General features: G+C 38.6%; 3 protein-coding genes across 6 annotated transcripts; 2 read left to right on the top strand and 1 right to left on the bottom strand.

Moving 5' to 3' along the window:
• Window positions 1-569: 569 nt before the first annotated feature.
• On the bottom strand, window positions 570-11037 carry LOC111251038 (NHL repeat-containing protein 2). 4 transcript variants are annotated; one of them, XM_022807210.2, is made up of 13 exons: window positions 10593-11036; window positions 9946-10145; window positions 9645-9768; window positions 9086-9189; window positions 8630-8758; window positions 8075-8215; window positions 7714-7925; window positions 7253-7481; window positions 6935-7057; window positions 6516-6622; window positions 5905-6004; window positions 1036-1219; window positions 570-796 (listed from the first exon to the last, which is right to left on the bottom strand). In XM_022807210.2, the coding sequence occupies exons 1-13, from the start codon at window positions 10765-10767 to the stop codon at window positions 585-587; spliced, it is 2040 nt and encodes a 679-aa protein (XP_022662945.1). In that variant the 5' UTR covers window positions 10768-11036; the 3' UTR covers window positions 570-584. The 4 variants fall into 4 exon arrangements, with proteins under 4 accessions (XP_022662945.1, XP_022662944.1, XP_086847709.1 ...); XM_022807209.2 differs by having other exon boundaries at window positions 8594-8758; window positions 10593-11035; XM_022807211.2 differs by lacking the exons at window positions 570-796; window positions 1036-1219 and adding an exon at window positions 4868-4990 and having other exon boundaries at window positions 8594-8758; window positions 10593-11037.
• Window positions 11038-13495: 2458 nt separating this feature from the next.
• Window positions 13496-16669, top strand: NO66 (Bifunctional lysine-specific demethylase and histidyl-hydroxylase NO66). Its single transcript, XM_022808153.2, has 2 exons — window positions 13496-13636; window positions 14860-16669. Exon 2 carries the CDS (start codon window positions 14866-14868, stop codon window positions 16492-16494), a length of 1629 nt encoding a protein of 542 aa, XP_022663888.1. The 5' UTR covers window positions 13496-13636; window positions 14860-14865; the 3' UTR covers window positions 16495-16669.
• LOC111251512 (solute carrier family 35 member E2A-like) lies at window positions 13497-20888 on the top strand. Its single transcript, XM_022808154.2, has 5 exons — window positions 13497-13636; window positions 17443-17814; window positions 18190-18413; window positions 18706-18934; window positions 19116-20888. Exons 2-5 carry the CDS (start codon window positions 17552-17554, stop codon window positions 19579-19581), a joined length of 1182 nt encoding a protein of 393 aa, XP_022663889.1. The 5' UTR covers window positions 13497-13636; window positions 17443-17551; the 3' UTR covers window positions 19582-20888.
• Window positions 20889-21000: the final 112 nt, after the last annotated feature.

Below are 21000 nucleotides of genomic sequence, written 5' to 3'. Positions count from 1 at the left end.
GAATAGTGAATATTTTTCTTAACGAGAGGGTGTCGCAAGAATGGATCATATTCTGTTAAACGTCCATTACAAAATTGGTTATAGGATAGAACTAAGTTGACATATTAATCTTTATTGCTTTGAAATAGCGGAAATCATTTCGTAAAAGTTCTAGACATATTTTCTCTGGAATTTAAAAACTATCAGGCAGTATAGCAATCAAATAAATTAAGCTTAAATATATGGTTAGTCAGTGGTCACATATTAGATGCGTGCTCTACAAATAAGTTCTATAAAAGTAAGTAAATTACTAAGTTAATGACGTTATCGTTGATGAATATTACTGATGTTGCTTACTACGTCAAGTGTGTAAATCAAATATCTGTTCTTTTTTTTGTTGTCACTGACGGTAATCGCACTACTGTACCCAATTTAAATGTCTGTGGATTCCTTGATAAAACTTCGGACTCCGCAAATAGAAATGAGACCAAGGTTCAAGCATATATATACTACACCGTCCGCAAATACCTTCGGTTAAAAGATACGGTTAACACGATTTCTTCTGATTTTAAATGTACGCTGTGGCTGTATATATGAATGTTTCTCTATATCTCAAGAACCACCTTTATTTCTGAATTACCAAAATTCACATCACGAATAAGTTCAAGTTGCCTTGAGATCTGTTTCATTTCGCAGGTTTTTTGCAGTTCATTGCACAGCACAAGAGAGCAGTGTATTTGTAATGTGAGGCGTTCTTGCTTGATTTCTATCTGGGCTATGGCATCTACATCAAGCTTCTGCTCTTGCAAACCGTCTCCTGGAAGTTGAAATTGGTATCAATAGTATTATAAATTTTCAAATAAAACAACTGTAGTATTACCTTCCACTCCTATCTGCATAAAATGCTCTATATTCGTTAAAGAAATAGTTACTTAGCAAACGATCCTTTTAAAAAAGCCGATTGTGTTGTTTTCATACAAGGCACATTAAACAACAATGGATTTCAATAGATCTGTGTTCCTATTCACAAGAACTCTTAGCCGTGATTAACTGTACCTCGTAACGTCCACGTCTGTGGGGCATCACTGTTTAGTTCAATGCCATTTGGAAGTAGAAGATCGAGGCAAAGCCCCAAACTGGACTTTACTCTCAAAGGACCTTCATCTGTTGCGCGCCATGATACGAAGTCCCGTACAGTCAATAGAGAATCCACCACATCATCAGACGAGTCAGAATTAAACTAAAGGACAAGAAAAGATCATATTTTGCGTATGGTATCCAATGTACACGTTGTGGGCACATCTCTAGATAGATACAAGCATTTCACAACCAGCTGTGTTAGTTGTTAGTTGCGAGATATATATGTATATATATGAGGTCGCTGTCAGAGTTCTGCCACTGAAATAACGTCAATTTTGGAGGTACTGGTATCTGAAACAAGTTACCGTGGACTCGACAAGGAAAGTCTACACGACTATTTCACACTCCCTCCTCTCCTTTCATGCCTTCAGTAGACTCTAGAGACATTTTTATTCGACTTTTACTGACTTGGTTAATACTACTTTAGTCAATTTTTCTGAACTTAAAAATGCTTATACACATAATACTTTAACTAGGATTTACTACAATTTTTTATGCACACTGAGATTCATGAAAACTGTACTTCATTAATAAGGTATCGGGCACTCGTACGGCAATCAACGCAAAAAATTATTTTTGTGCGAGCAAATTAAGATAATCGCATAAGAAAAGCTGTAATTACGAGTCAAAGGGCTCTCGGTATATACATACGTGTCGTCCTAGAAAAGCTCTTAGCTATTCAAGATTGTAATGTTAGTTTTTTTGTATGATTATCTTGAGAATTTTTGGAAACATGACGGCCTTTTCGTATCGTTGAATGCTTTGTGAATGACGGTCTTGACTAGACCTGTCAAGCGTGAGTAGCATCGCCATTATTTTTACGCCCGTCCTCCTAACAAGAACGTTAGCCTCAACCGAGAACTCCTTCGTTGTCAAACGACCAAAAAAGATGACGACAATTTTCAATTTGTAAATTTGGACGAGCTGGCTTTAGCTCGTCTTTGATTGAGTAGCTCTATACCCATGAAAATCAAATGCTAGTTTAGCTTACATCTGTGTGTATGCATATAACTGATTAACCAAAACGAAGAATATGATGTGCATTTTATACCAACACGTTTATTAAACTCTGTTGTAGGTATGTCACCTCCGTCTTTTTAAATCGATTAGGACTAATGACTAAGATCACCTCTTCAATTCACATGTCTCTTTTTGTAAAAAATAGCTTTTTTATTACCAATGCACTTGTATAGATTTCATTATAATTTTACTCACAGGTTTTTGACTTCTATTCTACATACGATCCCCTTCTCGTGGTCTCCTTTATTTCTATTGTGTAAAGCTAAAACAATTTGCTCGATAGATTTTGAAAATCTTTTTAATATGTCTACATTGTGCTCTTCTGCCAGCGAGAAAAGAAAGATGAAGAAAGAAGGGGGTGAGAATTAGTTGTACAATAGAGATATACAACAAAAATATGACGTATATATATCACATATTTGTTAGTCATTTTTCCAACGTATGCTTAATCTAGGCCACTCACATTGCCCGATTGCATTTTACTCTCTTATGGTAAGTAAAAGTTCACTTTTAATTTGTTACTCATACCCATACCTACCGATTTTCCTTTTTCTCATAACTAGCTGAAGAAAAAATGTACCTGTAGCGACTGCTAATACCATTCAAGTAGTGATTTATAAGTCGGATAGTTAATTCGAAAAAAGCCTTTCGTTGATTTAGCATGATCAACTTGTAAGTGCTATTCTTGATTTTACTATATGACACTAAATATTTCTACTTATTCAACAGTTGATTCTTGTCGAGGTAATTGAAATCCCCTGCTGCATTGTATATCGAGAATCACAGAATTCGTCTGATCACCGTGTATTGAACTAATATCGTAAAAAATAGCCATCCTATTTTAATATATCTTCATGTATCTTGCTGTTGTTACGAGAATCACTGTAAACATGGCTTTATTTTCATATTTATTTGTTGTCACCTAGGATGTGTAGGGCTTTGCAGATTTTATCCTTTAGTGAGAAATATTGTGTTAATCGGTTTAACTCATTGAGTGGTGTCTCAACTTTTGTGGCGATCGCTTCGCGGAACTCTATCCGAATGATGCACACGTTGATAACAAGTGTGACGATATTTTCGATGAACTCGTTCGCCATTATAGCCGCGTTATTACTACTTGACACAATTGTATTAATTATGTCACCAATTAACTCGGCCGTTTGGTTTAGGTTCGAGGCAAGAGCCTGTCGTACGTCTTCAGGAGGATTTCCATTTGCTAACAGCGACAACGCAATCACTGCTTCGTTTTGCATTACGGTGTGCTCACTTTTGAGCATCTCGACAATGGCAGGCACCCCGCCTTCGATTGCCACCGCAGATCTCACTAAGTCTGACGAATTATTTTTTAATATCCAACAAAGAGCCCTCATTGCTTCGCTCTTTACGCCGACATGCAATTCTACGCGAGACCACGTTACGATAGCCCTGAGCAAGTCATGGTTCGAGCCGAGTCTCAACGCCACGTCTGGCTGTCGATCCACCAGCATCCGCATACAAGCTAAATATTTAAATGCTACAACGTAGGATTCAATAGGAAGCAGGCTGAGTAGTTTATCGACAATACCACTCTGTATAAGGGATCTTTTGTTCTCCTTTGGAATCAGCAAATTACGAAGGCCAGCAAGAATTGCGTCCTCTAAGGCTTCTATTTCCTGTAGTTTTGTCGATCGCATCGAACCAAGCATATTTATCAGCTGAGCAGCCACCCCATCATTGGCTAAAATCACACACAAGTCGTCTCTTCGGGCAAAATTCCCAATCGCCAGAGCCCCGTATGTTCGTAACTCTTTGCTATCGTTATTTAGCCACTCTCGCATGAGAAGATACTGCGGTCCCTCGCCTCCGGCAAACATACGCTGCATGCAGCCATCATCAGCTAGCATTATAACCATGAGACTTGCAGCCTGTTTCACCAAAACTCCTTTGTCCACAATCTTCCGAAGGTGGTCCCACAGGCCAAATTCGAATAGTGTAATTTTTTCCGACTTATCTGCTTTGATGAATACGGTTTGTATTACGTCGATCAGCATCTCGAGCATTTCTTGATCTTCGACGGTGTCAACAATTCTAAGAAGAGACGGCATGTTCACTACGAATTGATGATGCCACTCTTCAGAGTCACTCATATTATAAAGAAGGTTTGTCGCATGACAACCTGCGTCACCCGGCATAATTGCGACGCAGTCAATAAGTAACGGAAGAACATCCATTTGTTGAAATTTTTTTTGGCAGTCGTCGTTGTCAGCGACGTTAAACAAACAGCCCATGACGATCATAGCTAGCTTCTCCTCGATCAGCAAACCACTCGGGGATCGAGCACCTTCTAGTAACGTACGGATTAATTTGAGTAGTATCTTCAGTCCATCATTATCCATAACGATCTCGCGAGCAGCATCGTTGTCAAAGCAGAGGTTACCGAGCACACGGCAGATCTGTTTTACAAGCTCGGCCTGATTCGATTCTAAATCAAAGCTATCCGTTTGTTGAAGTATATTAAGTAGCTGAATAATAAGAATATCACATGTTAATTCATTGCGAAGTGTTAGATTTCGAACACATTCGGCAATCAATTGCACCTTCTCAGCGAACCGCAGAAAATCGTTTTTTTCGTTTGTATTTTCGCTAACGAGAACATCAATGAGACGTTTCGGCCCAACGCTTTTCACTGCGTCAATTATTTCGTCGTTTTTCGATTCATCTTGGAACATCTCCAGAAGTTTATGTAAAGCGTGTACGTTGTGATGTTCGACAAATCTCCTTAACAAATCTTCGGCCATAATTTCAATACAATCTGTTTTCAGCTGGTTGACAGTTTACACTCTTGCTATAATACCGGTAATGGTCACGTCGCCTGCATTTACGGCAGAAAAATTACCGTTGTAGCTTCTACAAGTCCTTTCCGTATTCAGAGGATCTTTTTTTTTTGATTTTTAGCAAAGTCCGTCAAAAATGGTCAAAGAAAGCGTCCTATGATGGATTTACTAAGTGCTCGATTTACGTGTGTTTATATATCGAGACTGGATTTGAGTATTTATTATGATCGGCACCTCATTGAAGCATTGCGTTCAGTGTCCAGTGTTATAGAGCTAAATCCCACACATGCACCATTGAGGCGCTAACATGCTCACACTGCTCACTTAGATAGCAATGGAGCGGGAAAAGACTGGTTTAGTACACAGCATTTGTGTTTTGTTTTGGTATATTTTGACACGACGACAAACGAGAAAAGGATGGCAAAAACTATAAAAAATACGAACTTCGATGGTCAATACGCGATAAAAGGAAACCATTGTCGAAACATTTACTATTAAGCCGTTTATGTTGTACTCACTTACAAATGAGCAAAACGTAAAAAGATTAAACAAATAATACGACCCATTAGGGTATATATACTGGTAATGTGCAAACTCTATAGAAATGGCTTTGGGAAGAAGGATTGCAGCTTTGGAGCTAACTAATTAAATAAATTAACGCGTAACTGCATATATGCAAGTATCTACAACATAAATTACAGCGATGAATCTTCTGATTATCTTAGCAACTGCTCGATATGAAGATAGAGGTTATACCCGTAAGAAAAGCGGTTATAACAAGGTCTTTTTTATACTGCTAATTAAGGATCCACTTGTCCAGAAAAAACTCATCTAAGACATTTAGGCACATGGCAGTGAGGAAGCACATTGAATAATGCTAAATAAGTAGTTCAATAGCTTGGAAGCCACAGATAGCTAAAAGCTCATTTTAAATGTAGTAAGATACACATACCTTAAGCGTAGGCCCAATGACTTCATCCGAGAACAGGAACTCGTCATTTTGAAGCTCTACAACCTTAATCTGGTGATTATTTGTATCCGCAATATACAACCTAAATATAAGGAATTAGTAAACGTCAGCCCTGATTTGATAAATGCCATTCTTTCGGATACTTGCACAACGAACGAACCTCTCTCAAGTTATAAAACCTCGAGTTTAATTTTCGGAAAAATTAATCGTGTATGTAAATAAAAAAATTAACCAACATTTTACTAAACTGTAAAATGTTAATAAAAAAAAAACTAAAATAAATAAGTTGACAATCACGATTTCAATCTTGGCTTGAGTTATTCAGGTTAGACTACTAGCTCTATAAATTACTGTTACGGCTTGATTAATTAACTAGTTGGGTGTTCAATAGCCGAGATAATTCTATTTTACGAACGTGCGCTGATAAAGGCTTTATAGTTTTTTTACAGATTCGCCTCTAATTGAACATATGTAAAACTCAAAATATTAATTTAGAGGTAAATCTATGGCAAACCTTGAAGTCTTTAACGCATATTGATCAGATAAGTTTGTTTGCTTTTTATAAAAATAACAAAATAACTGCAGCATGCTACCTATTGGCGACGTTGTCGATAGCAAGACCGGCAGGTTCGTCCAGACATAATGTTCCCTTGATCTGTGCGGTCTTACACATTCGGCTTTTTAAATCCACAATCTTCAGCTGAAAAAACGTTATTTAAGATCCAGAAAATGTCTTTCTTGAAATATTGACAACTAGTCCAACTGAGGGTCTAGCATTTGTTATTTGCAAGTACTGCTAGAAGGTATTGCCTTGGATAAAACTGATGGAGGGAAGCGCATGTTTCGTGTAAGATGACGAGAATGAAAAAATCCGCAGTACTGAAAAGCAACTAATCAAGTCGGGTATATGAAAAAAATAAGGTTGATCTACATGCCGCATAAGTAGCGCAAACACCTACTCGTGCATAGAACAAACACTAGCCTATAGGTTCAAAAAAAGAGAAAAAATTACCTTGTGATTGTACGAATCAGCAACGATGATAGAACTGCTCCGAAAATCCCATACAACCGCCAGTGGATGCTGCAATTTAGCATCAGGACCCCTGCCATCGTGGTCTCCAAATGCAAACAAGTTCTAAAATATGAGTTATTACACTGTGGTGAAGAACGCTTATTAAATCTAGAATATGAAACACAAATGTATTATTATAGTCACTTAGCAGTATATATATAATGAGGAAAAGTTCTTCCAGGAAGAGTTCCAAATTATAAAAAATGATAGGTATTTAGTAATAGCCTTGTGCACAAGGCAGATAAATCCATTTCAAACCATCGGGTCGTGAGCTCCTCCACAAATATTCTTAACGGAGCCAGAATTCAAGTCAAAGCTTCGAATTGTAGAACTTTCGCTGTCTGCCACGATGAGCAAATTATGGTCGCAATCAAGGGCCAACCCAGATGGTTGGGCAAAACCCGCTTTTAATGGATACGTTGTGTTTCGATTCTCTTCGCGTCCACTTCCCGCGATACAGACACACTTGCCAACTTCCACCAGCACACTAAAAAGAGGTAACAACAATATAATTTTTTTTAGGCGAATGCGAATCCTCTCTAATATTTACTATGCGTTCTTTTATGCTATTTCCAAAGATATTTATTACGAAAACGCAAGCCCACGGCTGCATAAGTAAATCCATTTCATAGCCAGCCAATTACTGATGCTTAGAATTCACAAAATCTCAACAATTTTCATCGACTGAACGATCACATCTATACAATTATTATACATACTGTCTATTGAAAAATTTGGCATCTTCGTTAATTGCGTAGGCCCAGATCTGATGGGTTCCAGTCATAGCAATGAAGAGAACGTTATCCTTGTAGAGAGCGAGGTCCCAGGGCGAGCTGATCTCTTGTTCAATACCCAGCCGTCCACCTGCGTAATCTTCGCCTTGCCTACCCGTTCCAATGATTGTAGTCACCCTGCCTGCCTCCAAATCAATCTGAAATTGAGAAGAATAGTACGCAATTTGGAAAAGACGCTCATTAAAATTTAATAATGAACTACTATATATGAACAGAGGTAAACAGCTCCCACTGAATAATTCGAACGATTGAATAGGTAGTACAAGATTATACCAAAAGAACCTACCTTCCGTATGGAGTGGTTTTCTGTGTCGGCAACAAACAGCACGTAACGTCCATACCAGCATATGCCTTGAGGTGAATTAAAACGGCTTTCTGACAACGTGTCGTTTTTTCGGCCTGGCTTTCCGGTAATTCCGATAATATACTGAAACATCGATTGTACATGATAAGTTCTTTTATATTCCTATTGTGTGTTGCTGGTGTAGCCCTTCCTGCTCCGATTTGTACCCAAACCTGTGGAGTATAGAACTTATGGTTAAGTTCAAACACGGCCTTGTGCGTAAAACCTGCCTTGTCATAGCACAGCTACTGATATGATAGTTCCAATTATTTGCTGTAGTATATGGTTGGGTAATATTTTCACTGATTCATAGTAAGACGAAAAATGTTATAGATCAGAGAACCTACTCATCTTTTGTGCAAAATAAATGTAATAGCCTACCAAAGTGTATATGTATACATTTCAATTTAAGTAAAGAAAATTACGGTATTACAGAAAAAAATATTTTAAAGCTTTACTGACGAGCACATTGAATGTATGTTTGTCGCAGATAAGCACCCGGTGATTTGAGGAATCAGCAATCGCAAGAAATAATTGATTGACTGCCACTTTACCAGGACAACAAAGTTTACTCGATTCCGCTGACTCTCGAAAAAGCTTAATAGGAATTTTTATTGAATTGGTCACCTGTGAAAAGGACAAAAAAAAAACAATAAATGCCGATTAAGCTTACATGATCAAACTCGCCGCCTCGTTGACGTTAGACGATTTATCTAAGCTGAACAGAAACGTTATAATAAACTATTTTAAACTATTTAGACTATTTAAAGACCACTAAACGTTCCATATTGCGTTCTAGGAGTATTCATTTTATAAACTTCGATTGTTGGTACAGTACATTTTAGAATATGGTCACCACACTTCCTAACCTAAATAAACTGAAAGTCAAGGGATGTATCCCTTTTGCTACAAAAAATTTCCGGACAAAGCCAGATCAAAGGCAAATCAGCTCACCTGCCCTCTAGAGCAATAGTAGTCAATGAAGATCCTTACGTAAGCTTCAAATCTACTCATATTCTTTTCACCGATAAACTTGTAGATTATTTCACCGTTGGGACCTGGAAATTATTGAAAGAAAACACTTGTGATGTATCATGTGTGAAAATGAGACGTTTTTTTTTATTTCATCGTTTATATCTCCGTCTGATAGCTATAATAAATTTATTGAATAATGTTTGATTAAGTCTGTATTACTTTCATTTGTCTAAGATGAGCATGTTTTAGTAAATCTCTATTTTTCGTCGCTTTTTAGGCTTTTTTTACTATAGCGGGCTAATGTATATAAAAGTCGCTCGTTTTAAAAGACCAGTGTATCTCATTAAATTTTTTAATGCAATGCAGGTATATCGCTTCGCTCTGTCACTATTAGCACCGTAATGATCAATGATGACACAAACTATAAACATTCATGCTTCAATGGCTCATCAAGATTTAACGCCAAAAATCGGCGCTCCTTTTATTGATTTAGAACCAACATATTTATAGACTGAGATAGATAAATTATAATACTCACCGACTAGCATAAGGGTGGGCCAGCAGATAATCTGGCAAAGGTTCCAGAGCCGCATTTCGGGATCATTAAGGACGGCATGTTCAATACCGTATCGCAAGACGGCACTTTTAACGTGATCTGAAACCTTATTGTTCGTAGGTATAGAAAAATATAATTAACTGGATTTTTTAACCATTACCTGTCTTCACATCTAATTTGGCTTAGTAAATGGAGTTAATGGCTAAAATCTTGACCGAGTCTTCAAACTAAGCATCTAATAAATAGTCGTAGAAAATGAATAAGACACTACATTGCATTGTACCTTTTCATTGTCGAACTTGGCAGAATGGACCCCTATGATGATTAGTTCTGCATTTGCGATGCTCGCCTCTAAACGATGCAGGTAGGGAAGGATGTGCATACAGTTTATGCAGCAGTAAGTGAAGAAATCCACCAGCAGCAATCTACCGCGTAAATGTATGCTGCTTTGAAGTGGCGAAGCGACATTTATCCATTCCTTACCTACATATAGATGTATTCATATAGGTCAGGGTTACGTAGAGGCTGACTAAAACTAACGATGACAGCTTTTTGAATACCACTATGTCAAACAGGTCAGAAACACTGCCTAGCGGGCGGTAAAAAAAGAGGTATTTACATTTTTCTTTATTTTGAAATAATATGTTATTTTTAACTCTTAACAGCATTAACATTAAGAAGTAACGTCTTTGAATTTGGTAAGCATGTAATTGACGGTCGTACGTTTCTTTGCCCGGTTAAATGCTAGCCTGCCGCTAACCACGAAATATAATACATATCGCAGGTATACTCGAACAACATATTAAAAAATTTGGAAAATATAAAGAAAATTATTGTTATTGACCGAAAAACGTAATGATCCTATCGAATAATTCTGCAATTGATGACCGAATGCTCAACAGTGTATCGTATGTGTTTCAGCTAACTAACCAGTCATGTCGTCGAACGATTCATTAGGAATGCAATATCTGAAATTTTGTTGCACTTTATCCAAATAAACAAATATTTTTTCCCTCCACGAGCTGCTATCTTGTAGTGCATCTAATTCTTGGTCAAGATCGTCCTGTAGTATTGTCAAAGCTTCCAAAATATCTTCACGTTCCATTGCGCCCTCTGATGTGTAGAGCCCCAGTTTGACACATAAGCCTTGTTTGATGCTGATTCTAGGTGCTGGTGGAAATAGTGAAACAAAGGTCTTTTTTGCAAGTAACTGCGCAAATGGCTAACTGAGTATTGTAGTACTGCGGCAAACGTTGTTTTGTTAGAGGTTGCTAGCTAAGCAGCCCACTAACAGAAAAACCAATAAAATATGAAATGCTTTTTATTTCGAAGTTTCGGGAGTAACCGGCAGCTAACAGCATTGTAAAAATCGGTCTTGCGCACCCGGAAACCAAGCTTCTTTAAGAGTAATCTGCACTTGAAATAGAATACATTTATCCAACCTTAAAGGAAATTACAAAAGCCAATAATGTTGAGATATTATAAATGACAAACTTCTGTAAACGCTTCACTGGAATATGAAACAAATCTCTAAACAGTGACGAGGCAGCACCCGGATGTGAAGTCGACTTAATGTGTTTTGTAGATTCAATACACCAATAGGTTTTAGAGTGGATATGGGTTGTTCTGTCCTGGTGTTTATTAATAGCCGTCTTCACCCTACGAGAGATACATCGCAAAGCCCGCGAGTTGGGTAATACATAACAAAATTCGAATTTGATGTTAGATTCATACATCAGCTTATTTTGGTCAGAAAAAGATCCCTATGGGCTCGAAACAATGTTGTCATCTACAACCAAACTGTTTAATATTACATCGGAAAGCAGAGCCGATACTATTTGGCTAGATTAATTTCTATGATTATTACAATATATTCTTATGATGATTAGCCTTATAATTTTATTGAAATGAAAAAAGTATAAAATTTCCTTAAAGGGAAGCAATGACAAGCTGAGTGAGTGTTTAATTCATATTTCAGAACATTAATATACGAAGACTTAGTAGTAAGACCTGCTCTTGGATTGTTTGAAGCTCATAGGAATGGTTAGCAAATATAGAGCTAATCTATTTCGTGCAAAATCTTGAACTATTGGTATTCAAATGCATTGGTCGAACTCGAAGGTACGATAATAACGCGATATCTCAGTGTATTTTCAATGGGCACATTCCATTCTACAATTCCATATTCGTGTAAATATGCTCAGTTATGGGTTTAGGGAACGTATTTTCGGCGATCTAACGTTCCTCTTTTATAACATTGGCGGTGTGAGAGTAAAATGAAAAAAAGAATTCTGTATGTAGATATACAAAAAGGACAACGTTTAATAGCAATAGCATCTACAAGAACAACTGATGGACAGATACTGCAAGAAAAGACCTATTGACAGGTGAGAAAAGAAAAATGATTAAGCGAGTACCGGCGACATCTACGGCTATAGACCTAGTGAGCCATCGCATATTCCTTTTAGCTAAGTCGGCAATTTGAAATTTCTTGGACTCAGCCTTTGCCATGATACTGTAATGGAGTTACTTATCGAACGCTCCATAAAAAATTGAAGGCGCATTTCTTTGCTGTTCGATTATACGATGACATCTTGCTGCCTGTACATGGCTGTCGGACGTATATTAGTACGCCCGATTCTGTGATGGCTATCGTTAAGATTCTTGGAAGTACCTAAAACGCAGGTAAAAAAAAAAACGAGTTTTTCTGACGATACAGGACATTGCTGCCTGTAAGGCCGGAACCACAGGTTGGTGCGCGTTAATTTTTGTCTGACAAAGTGCATTATGGTCTTCTACCATTTTCCGACTTTCATCATTGATCAACATCCGATCCCATAGGTAGTCAGCAACAGGCTTCGTCTATTTGAGAAAATCAGACGAGCGAAGACACATTAGCAAGCTTCGTCTCACACATTTCGCGCTAAAAGCTTCCGAGTCCACGGCAGTGTTTCCGAATGACTTCAGCATAATGTCGTTGATTCAATGTTGATCTTGTGGCGAACAATGGTTCTCAAACCTAATGAGCAACTCTTTGACTATAACAACCGGGAGGAGAATGACCGTATACTTATTGGATTATGGTGGGCAAACCATTGAGTAAGCCAATCTTTATTTTTGTGCAGTAAAAATGCTAAAAAATTAACTTAAAACTGCGATGAAATCTTGCTCGAGTATTGGTAATTATTGCAAATATCTGAATAGTGTGACGGCTTCAGTCTTGTGCTGAACAAACGTCGTGGTATTATTGTTTCGATAGCTATATATTGCCAAGTTGTAATGAATTTGATGTGTTCAACTAACAACTGTTGTATACAGACACAATGTACCTGCTAGTAAATGCCTGGAGTGATTTTCGTTTATAAAACTGCGCCATTGGGAACTAAAACTTATCAGGTTACTAACTTATATATACCTATATAATATATGTTTTATATTATTTTATCTGGTAAAGTTACTTAACAGAATTCGGCTTAGCAGATTAACCCATTTACTTTCCTAATTATCAGGCACGATACTTTACTATTCTGTTTAAAAAAACAAGTAATAATTTTTATACCAAGAGCAGCGCAAGAAATGAACATAATACTGTCATAAACGTTCGCGTAAGTTTTTCGAGCGTTATGCAAGTTGAAAATATAACATCAATCGTGTTATTACTACATTTACTAACTGTATTCGTATAAGCAGAGATTCTTACAAACAGATACTTTTCTATTTACGCCCTGCTTAATCCGCCAACTTAGACATCGAGTCATCATTTAGGCATAGATCAACATCGACTTGAGCGATCGTAGGCCACTCCTCGCCACGTTGTGTTCGATTTGAGTCGAAAAATATTGTGTTTCGTTTGTCTGGCAGGCTCTTAACGCCGTCCTACACTCTGTCATCTCTAGCATAAGACATAACGCGTGTTATATATTCGTTCGTAAAGTGACTCCGGAGCATCAGAGTGTCCTTAAGAATACTTGTTCGTAAGTTGTTTTCGGTGCTGGCTATTTACAATGTTGACATGAGTGAAGAGGTTTAATGAGATGCGACAATTCGACACAGTGGCTGACTGAGTGCAAATCTTGACTACCTTTCCACGCAAAATGTCGTAAAATTAACTACTATTACATTATGTATAACATCATTACAAATATACGTAATATCCTTGACTGGCGTTTAAACGTTGTACGATATCGCGTTACTGTTTCTTCTCTAATACGATTAGCAGACACTATGTTTTTGAGCGAACTGTTTGATTCTGATTCTGACCAAGAACTTTTTGAGTGGCTTCTATTATACAAAAGCTCATGTTAACAGCAGTGACAGATATAATACTGAATAATATATTGTATATTTCGTTTACCATACTTTCAACGAACATTTATTAGCTATTTGCCTGAGTTGAACTATCACGATTAGCGGAGATTTTCCTGCGTGAAGTACTGAGAAACGTATATACATATGTATCTTTACAACTTCTTCGTACGATGCAGTTGCACCCAGTTACGCATGCCTCCATAAATAGCATTCACGCGACACAGTTATAGTGTGCAATTACGTAAACTAAATACATGCCACAGAGGAATCCGCACGCTGCTCAATGGTAGCGTGACGAATCCTACTTCCTGGTGACAGGCTAATCAACGCACGGTAGTTACCTAAACTGGGAGTATGAATACGTGTGGAAATTATGTCCTTTTTTTTGTCATGTCTCTTGATTTCCCGAATTTTAGTATTTAAGTTAAAAGCACATATCATAGAAGTTGCAGATTGTTTTATCTCAATGTGCGTTTCTTCCTCCTAGCAAAACTTAAAAGCAAACTTAAGGGCAATACGTTGCAAAACATAGTTTCGGGCCCAGCAATAATTCTTATGTTCTAAATATAGATGTAATTTTCGCTTATTGCAGTTATTCGTTAGGTAGTTATATTTTTGTCGCTTTCCTTTTATACGCTCCCAACCTTTCGACTGCGCGCAACATCTGGTGGACGTCGTTAAATCTGAAAAAAAAATAAAATACGCTTGTGGCTACAACAGTATCAACAACAAAAGAAAATTGATGGATAGAACACGCCGTTCCATTAACGCATCATTGTCACGCTGGGGAATCGTGCCTCAATATCGGTCCCAGTGATGTCATATGATGATGATAGGCATCGAAACACAGAAAAAGAAAGATCTTTCTGACCTCACTCTAATTTCGCAGAGCAACATGGACGGGCTGGGCAGCAATGCTAAACACCTGAAAAAAAGACTGAAGAAAAAACAGAACACAGGGAAGAAGGCTTCCCTTACGAAAGTCGCCCATAACGAAGCTAGAAAAATTGCCAAGCTGAAGGCTAAGAACAGTATGAGCATTGGAAGCAACGGCCAAGAAGATAGCTGTCATCAGAGTGGCATCGTTAAAGCAAAAAGAAATACATCAAGGCCTTCTTTGGCAAGTGCCAGCAGAGAGGTGGCGTCAGCGAGATCTTCAATTATCGAGGGAGAGGGAAACGTGTCTTCGGACTTTATGTCCAAGCAGTCAAGCTTTGAACGCGCAAAGGCTGCCTTCTCCTGGATGATTGCACCCGTTCAACGCGAGAGCTTCTACTCAGAGTATTTCGAGAAGAAAGCGTTCGTGGTAAAACATAAGGACCCTGCATACTACAAACAATTGTTTTCCACGAACAATTTGGATGATCTAATGCACAATCACGACCTCTACTTCGGCAAAAATATTGATATTACATCGTATGTCGATAGCAAGCGTGAAACGCACAATCCGGAAGGTCGGGCGGTGCCTGCGCAAGTGTGGAGTATGTACAATGACGGCTGTTCGGTTCGTCTCTTAAATCCGCAGACGTTCGTAGGAAGTGTACATACCCTTTGCTATACACTGGCAGAAGAGTTTTCTTCATTCGTTGGCGCGAACGTATACTTAACTCCCCCTAATACACAAGGCTTTGCACCCCATTGGGACGATATTGATGCGTTTGTCCTGCAGCTCGAAGGCAGAAAACATTGGAAGGTCTACGCTCCACGGTGCCCTGAAGAGGAGTTGCCATTGAATTCGTCGAAAAATCTTGAACGGCACGAACTTGGTGAATTGATTCTCGAGACGGTACTGGAAACGGGCGATCTGCTGTACATGCCTAGGGGTTTTATACATGAAGCTCAAAGCTCTCCCGATACTCACTCGCTGCATATAACCATATCAGCTAACCAACACAACACGTGGTCTGACTTTTTCAAACTGATGCTTCCTGGTGCACTCCAGGTGGCTACAGAGGAAGATCTCGAGTTTCGCCGGACGATGCCAAGAGACTACCTGCGCACGATGGGCATTATGTACTCGGATAGTCGATCGGCTGCCCGAGACAAGTTCTTAGAAATGGCATCGAAGCTCTTTGACAAATTAGTGGACTGTGCACCGATCGACGCTGCAGTCGATCAAATGGCCAAAAACTTTATTCATGATTCGCTGCCGCCCGTTTTACCAGCAGCAGAGCAGAAGATGTCGGCCGCTCAGAAAGCTAAGTGGAACAACGGGAAACCGCCCCTGGTCGAGCTGAATGCAGAAGCGGAAGTGCGGATATTGTCCAGGACTGCATGTCGTATCGTCACTGAGGGTGACATGGTCAATATGTATTATATAAACGATAACACAAAAACCTACCGAGAGCACGACGAGCCTTTCTCCATTGAGCTTACCCCGTTAGAGGCAAATGTCATTGAGTTTCTGCTTACACAGTACCCTAAATATATCAGAATTAAAGACCTACCCTATGAAGGATCGATTGATGACAAGGTCGAATTAGCTATCATGTTATTTCAGAAGGGGCTTCTCCTGGCTAAATGAAACTGCTTTCATACTAAAAATAAATTGATATATTCAACTGTACAAGTTACTAAGTCGCCGTGAAGATGTTCATACTGCTGTTACCAATAGGACGTTGCTTCATGAGTTTTATAAACCCATACGTTGTACATTGTTAATCGGCAATAAACAAATCTCCACATAGGCTTACATGAGGCACGTTTGCTTTTTTATTTTACTATACATCTGATCAAGAAATTGTCGACTATCGCCAACTGCCGATTATCGCTATGTTTTTTGTCCAGCTTTAGTATAACCCAAGCCACCAATGATATTTTCTCTATTTAATTTGACAGTGGCTGCAGTGGCAGATTACTCATCATTTGTAGGGTCGCTTTTACTTAACGTATAGCTGCATCTTCAGTATCCGCCCCAATTTTCTTGGTCATCATTCACAAAAACCTAGCATTTCACCTTCTGTAGTGTTTACAAGATTTTCGTTTAAACTGGCGTTAAATTTAGTAAAGACAGACTGTTAGAGGCATGCAGTTCAATTTTGTCGTCGCTCTTGATATTCTACTGAATATATACTCAATTTTAAATATGCTTCATTTGAGATATTGAGTAGTCTGCAAATGTCCTTAGTAGATAGCGTTAGTCATGTGGAACATTTGTTGGAGCAAGGAGATTTATTACTGCTGAGCACGCACACGTGTTCAGATTTTATACGCAATAACCGAAATTGAAACTAAATAAATACAAAAAAAAAATAGAACAGCGTCGAAAGTGACAAGGACCCTGCGCATCTTAAACACATTGTCTTTTTTCATGTAGCACTTACACAGCGACAGAACTAAGTATAATGTACCTTTTAGCTAAGACGTACTGCCTACCATTAAAGCCATTTCGGTCGATTTGAAGAAAAGTAATAGAGTAGAAGAAGGAGTCTTAGTAAATCGGCGATGTCGTTGGTTGCTTATTTAATTTCAGGCTAATCTTCGGTGCAGGCTAATATGTAGATGGTGGAAAAAACCGTTTTCGGTAGCGTAAATATTATTAGCATGGCGACAATTTTTCTGCTACAGCAGTTACGCGTGCAATGGAGAAAACATTCGATGCCTCCGGGCGCCGGCCCTCGTTACAGCTGAGAGCGATTCATCATATAGCTGCCAATCACGCTCCTGCCACTACTGAAGACAATCATAGCTACGACATAGGTGAAGCTGTAATGGTGGCTATGGGAAGTTTGGCAACGACTTCAGCGAAGGTGCGCGAGGTAGCGCTGAAAAAGCTGCCACCTTCCGTGCATGATAACCGAACCGGTTTATACGGGGCAAAAGCTTTTGCATTACTTGGAGTTTGGTAAGTTGTTGATACGCTGTTCACTGTGCTATACATATAATAATTTTGTTACAGATCAGCACAAGCACTACTCGGAAACAAATGATATGTGTAGAATGACAATCAGAAAATAGCCACATCAATAACTTGCGATTTATATATTAGATTGATACGTTTTGTAGTCTTAGGAACTTCTATGAGCAATTTCGAAAGGATACACCGAACGAGATCGTTCCTTTTCTTTACTCTTGAAATGGCCATAGGCAATACATTGATGTAGGGTGTATTTTCGTGGAGAGTGGTTATTCTCATACAAAAAATGTGAACTATTTGAGACAGTTCACTCGAATAAGCTGTGATTGACTCCAACTATACCTAATTGTGTGTAACTTTCAGGTATTTTTTTAGTTTCACCACGCTCGTTTTAAATAAGTACTTTCTGTCATCTCAGAACGGTGACCCGATCGTGTTAGCTGTCAGCCAGTTACTTGCCTGTTGTCTTGCTGGGGGTGTTCAGCTGAAATGTGGTCGAACGGGACACCCTCAGTCAGCCCCGAATAGAGAAACTCTGAGTAGTGCAGCCATTCTCGGAACGCTACGGTTCTGCACAGTGCTGCTCGGTCAGTATTCAGGCATGAACCTATATTTACTGTTTATTTAATTTATTTCAGTGAACTTTGACAACGTCCTTTATCAGTAAAGCATAATACATCAGTCCAATATTACGTTGATATTGAAGTGTTCGCTTTAATTTTTTTCGTAAGATCAAGCATCATCAACTTTGACTTTATTCAAAAATACAAATCTAAATATGCGAACGAGTTCTGTCAAACGATAATTATCCGAATAGAATAATAAGTTTAGTTGGAGGTCACATCTGATGTTTCATACGTTTACCTGTTCATCCGTCAGGCCTAGTCACACTGTGGTACGTGCCTGTATCCTTTGCTGAGACGGTGAAAAGCTCTGCGCCTGTTTTTACCGTGTTAATTGCCCACGTAGTTCTTGGCGATCGAACGCCATGGCCTGTCGCGCTGTCGCTTTTACCCATTATGTTCGGACTGGCTCTCTGCTCAGCCAATGAGCTTAGTTTCAATCGGCCCGGATTCATTGCTGCTATGGCGACGAATCTCGTTGAATGGTACGCCCAAGGACTCCATAGACGATGTTGACACGGCTAACGATTACCTCTGTAACAAGTATAAAAAATTATGAAATATTTGTTCCATACAATTTAGATACAGCTATTGTTTTAGTATTCTCAATGAGCGTACTCACCTGAAAGCATATAAAAGTAACATGAGAAATTCTCTGTTGATCAGCTTTCAGAATGTCCACTCTAAACATATGCTTTCGGATGAGCGGAAACGTCTATCACCTCTCGAGCTTCAAGCGACCTCGTCCTTTTTTTCGGTGCTCCTGTCTATTCCACTGTTTCTCAAGTACACGCCAAGCGCAGCTCAGGACGATCACTATCCCCCAATGGTAGTTCTGGCATTAGCTGCCTTGTCATTTCACGGTCAGAGTCTAGTTGAGTACGCCCTTCTGACGCGAATATCCCCGGTGACACACAGTGTAGCCAATACGGTAAAGCGAGCCCTTATGATCTGGCTTTCAATCTTCGTTTTCGGCAATCCTGTGACATCTTTAAGTGGCGCTGGAACGTTGATCGTGTTTCTCGGCGTTTTACTTTACAATCATGCGAGGGACGCGGCCTTCCGTAGCGGAAATTTCAGCGGGAGGCCAGTGAAACTGAAAGAAGTTCTTGTTACAGACCATGATGTGTAATCCAATTATAGATTGATGAATAAAATTGTTATAAATGGTAACGATAGTAAAGGTGAAAAGAACGCGATGACGTTAATAACATATCTGTAGCGTAGATTAAAATGCTGAAAGGAAATGAGCCTACTTGTAAACAAACCACCGATTGTAGCGGATTATTTATGCAATACTACAACAAAATATCATAAAATAGGTTGATTATTGACTGTCACTCATAGTGTAGTACATAATGGTTATTAGTATGTAAATTAGTTATAAGTTCAAGCAACTATATCGTAGTCATCTGCACATAACGGTAATAATAGCGATCAAACCAGCGAAGCGCCAATTGAACTTCGTTGAAAAAGTTGGACAAGAAATAGTCACTAGTATGATGTCGACTGTCAGCTTGTAAACAACACGTTTTTCTGTTAAGTGCAGTATTAAAGTAACTTTAAAGTTGCAGGCAGCCTTTTCTTAAGTGTTCGAAAATTTTTTGTGCCGAAGATATACTCTGTATATATAAATAGCCAATGTTGTATGCATTGGTCTGTATGCGTTTACCGTATAATATATTAATCTCTCTAGTAAATCTTCAACAGAGGGTCTATGAGCCGATTTAACTGATATTATAATGTGTAAAATGTGTACTTTCGAAGACAACTTCCTAACGGGCTTGTTTTAATCCTTTCGAGGTAGCGTTGATTAGAAGCCGATTGTTACCGGTCGTGTTCATTCCTGTCTAGATATGAGATGTGCGTAGGTACATTTTGCCTCCTTTTTAAAGTACTAGTATCTATTGATACAAGTTTTAGTGTATGGTCGTCATAAGCAAAAATGCAAGGGCACGGTATGTTAAAAAAAAGACCGTGGTCGGAAAACGGTTCCACGTAGCTGTATCCGCACAAGTACAGTTGATATGGGGGCAATGCAAGTAAAGTTGCGCAGTCATTGTGTGTGTGTGTTTAAACGAGAAGTAAACAACAAGTAAGTCCTTGTGGTTTATAATAGTATCGGAAATCTACTTTAGGCACGACATGCCAGCAGAGAAAAGGGCCCAAAAAACTTTCATAGACTATCCCTGTCCTATTATTATTGCTAGACAAACGAAAACGACTATTAACTTGTGATAGCGCAAATCCATAAGGTATGGTATTGCTATGTTGTTCCTATACGCTCAAGCACCATGATTAATTAATAAATGGTCATATAATTAAAACAGTCAGGGCTATAAACAATAGGATAACAAGAGAGAGAGAGAGAGAGAGAGAAAACTAGCGGGACGAGAGTAACGCACCTTAATTTAAATAAATATACTCTATTTTACCAAATCGAGTGTTTTATTTTTTGTCCTAAATTTAAAAAAACTGTTATTCTTTTCTCTAAGATAGTGTTTTTCGCTCATGTGATTTTGAGTAAAGGAAAAAGGCGACAACTGTAGAA

This window comes from Varroa destructor, unplaced genomic scaffold (genome assembly GCF_002443255.2).
Source record: "Varroa destructor unplaced genomic scaffold, Vdes_3.0 BEIS01000005.1, whole genome shotgun sequence".
Taxonomy (NCBI): Eukaryota; Metazoa; Arthropoda; class Arachnida; order Mesostigmata; family Varroidae; genus Varroa; species Varroa destructor.
Note: the sequence above shows the minus strand (reverse complement) of the source record. Positions and strands in the feature narration are given on the sequence as shown.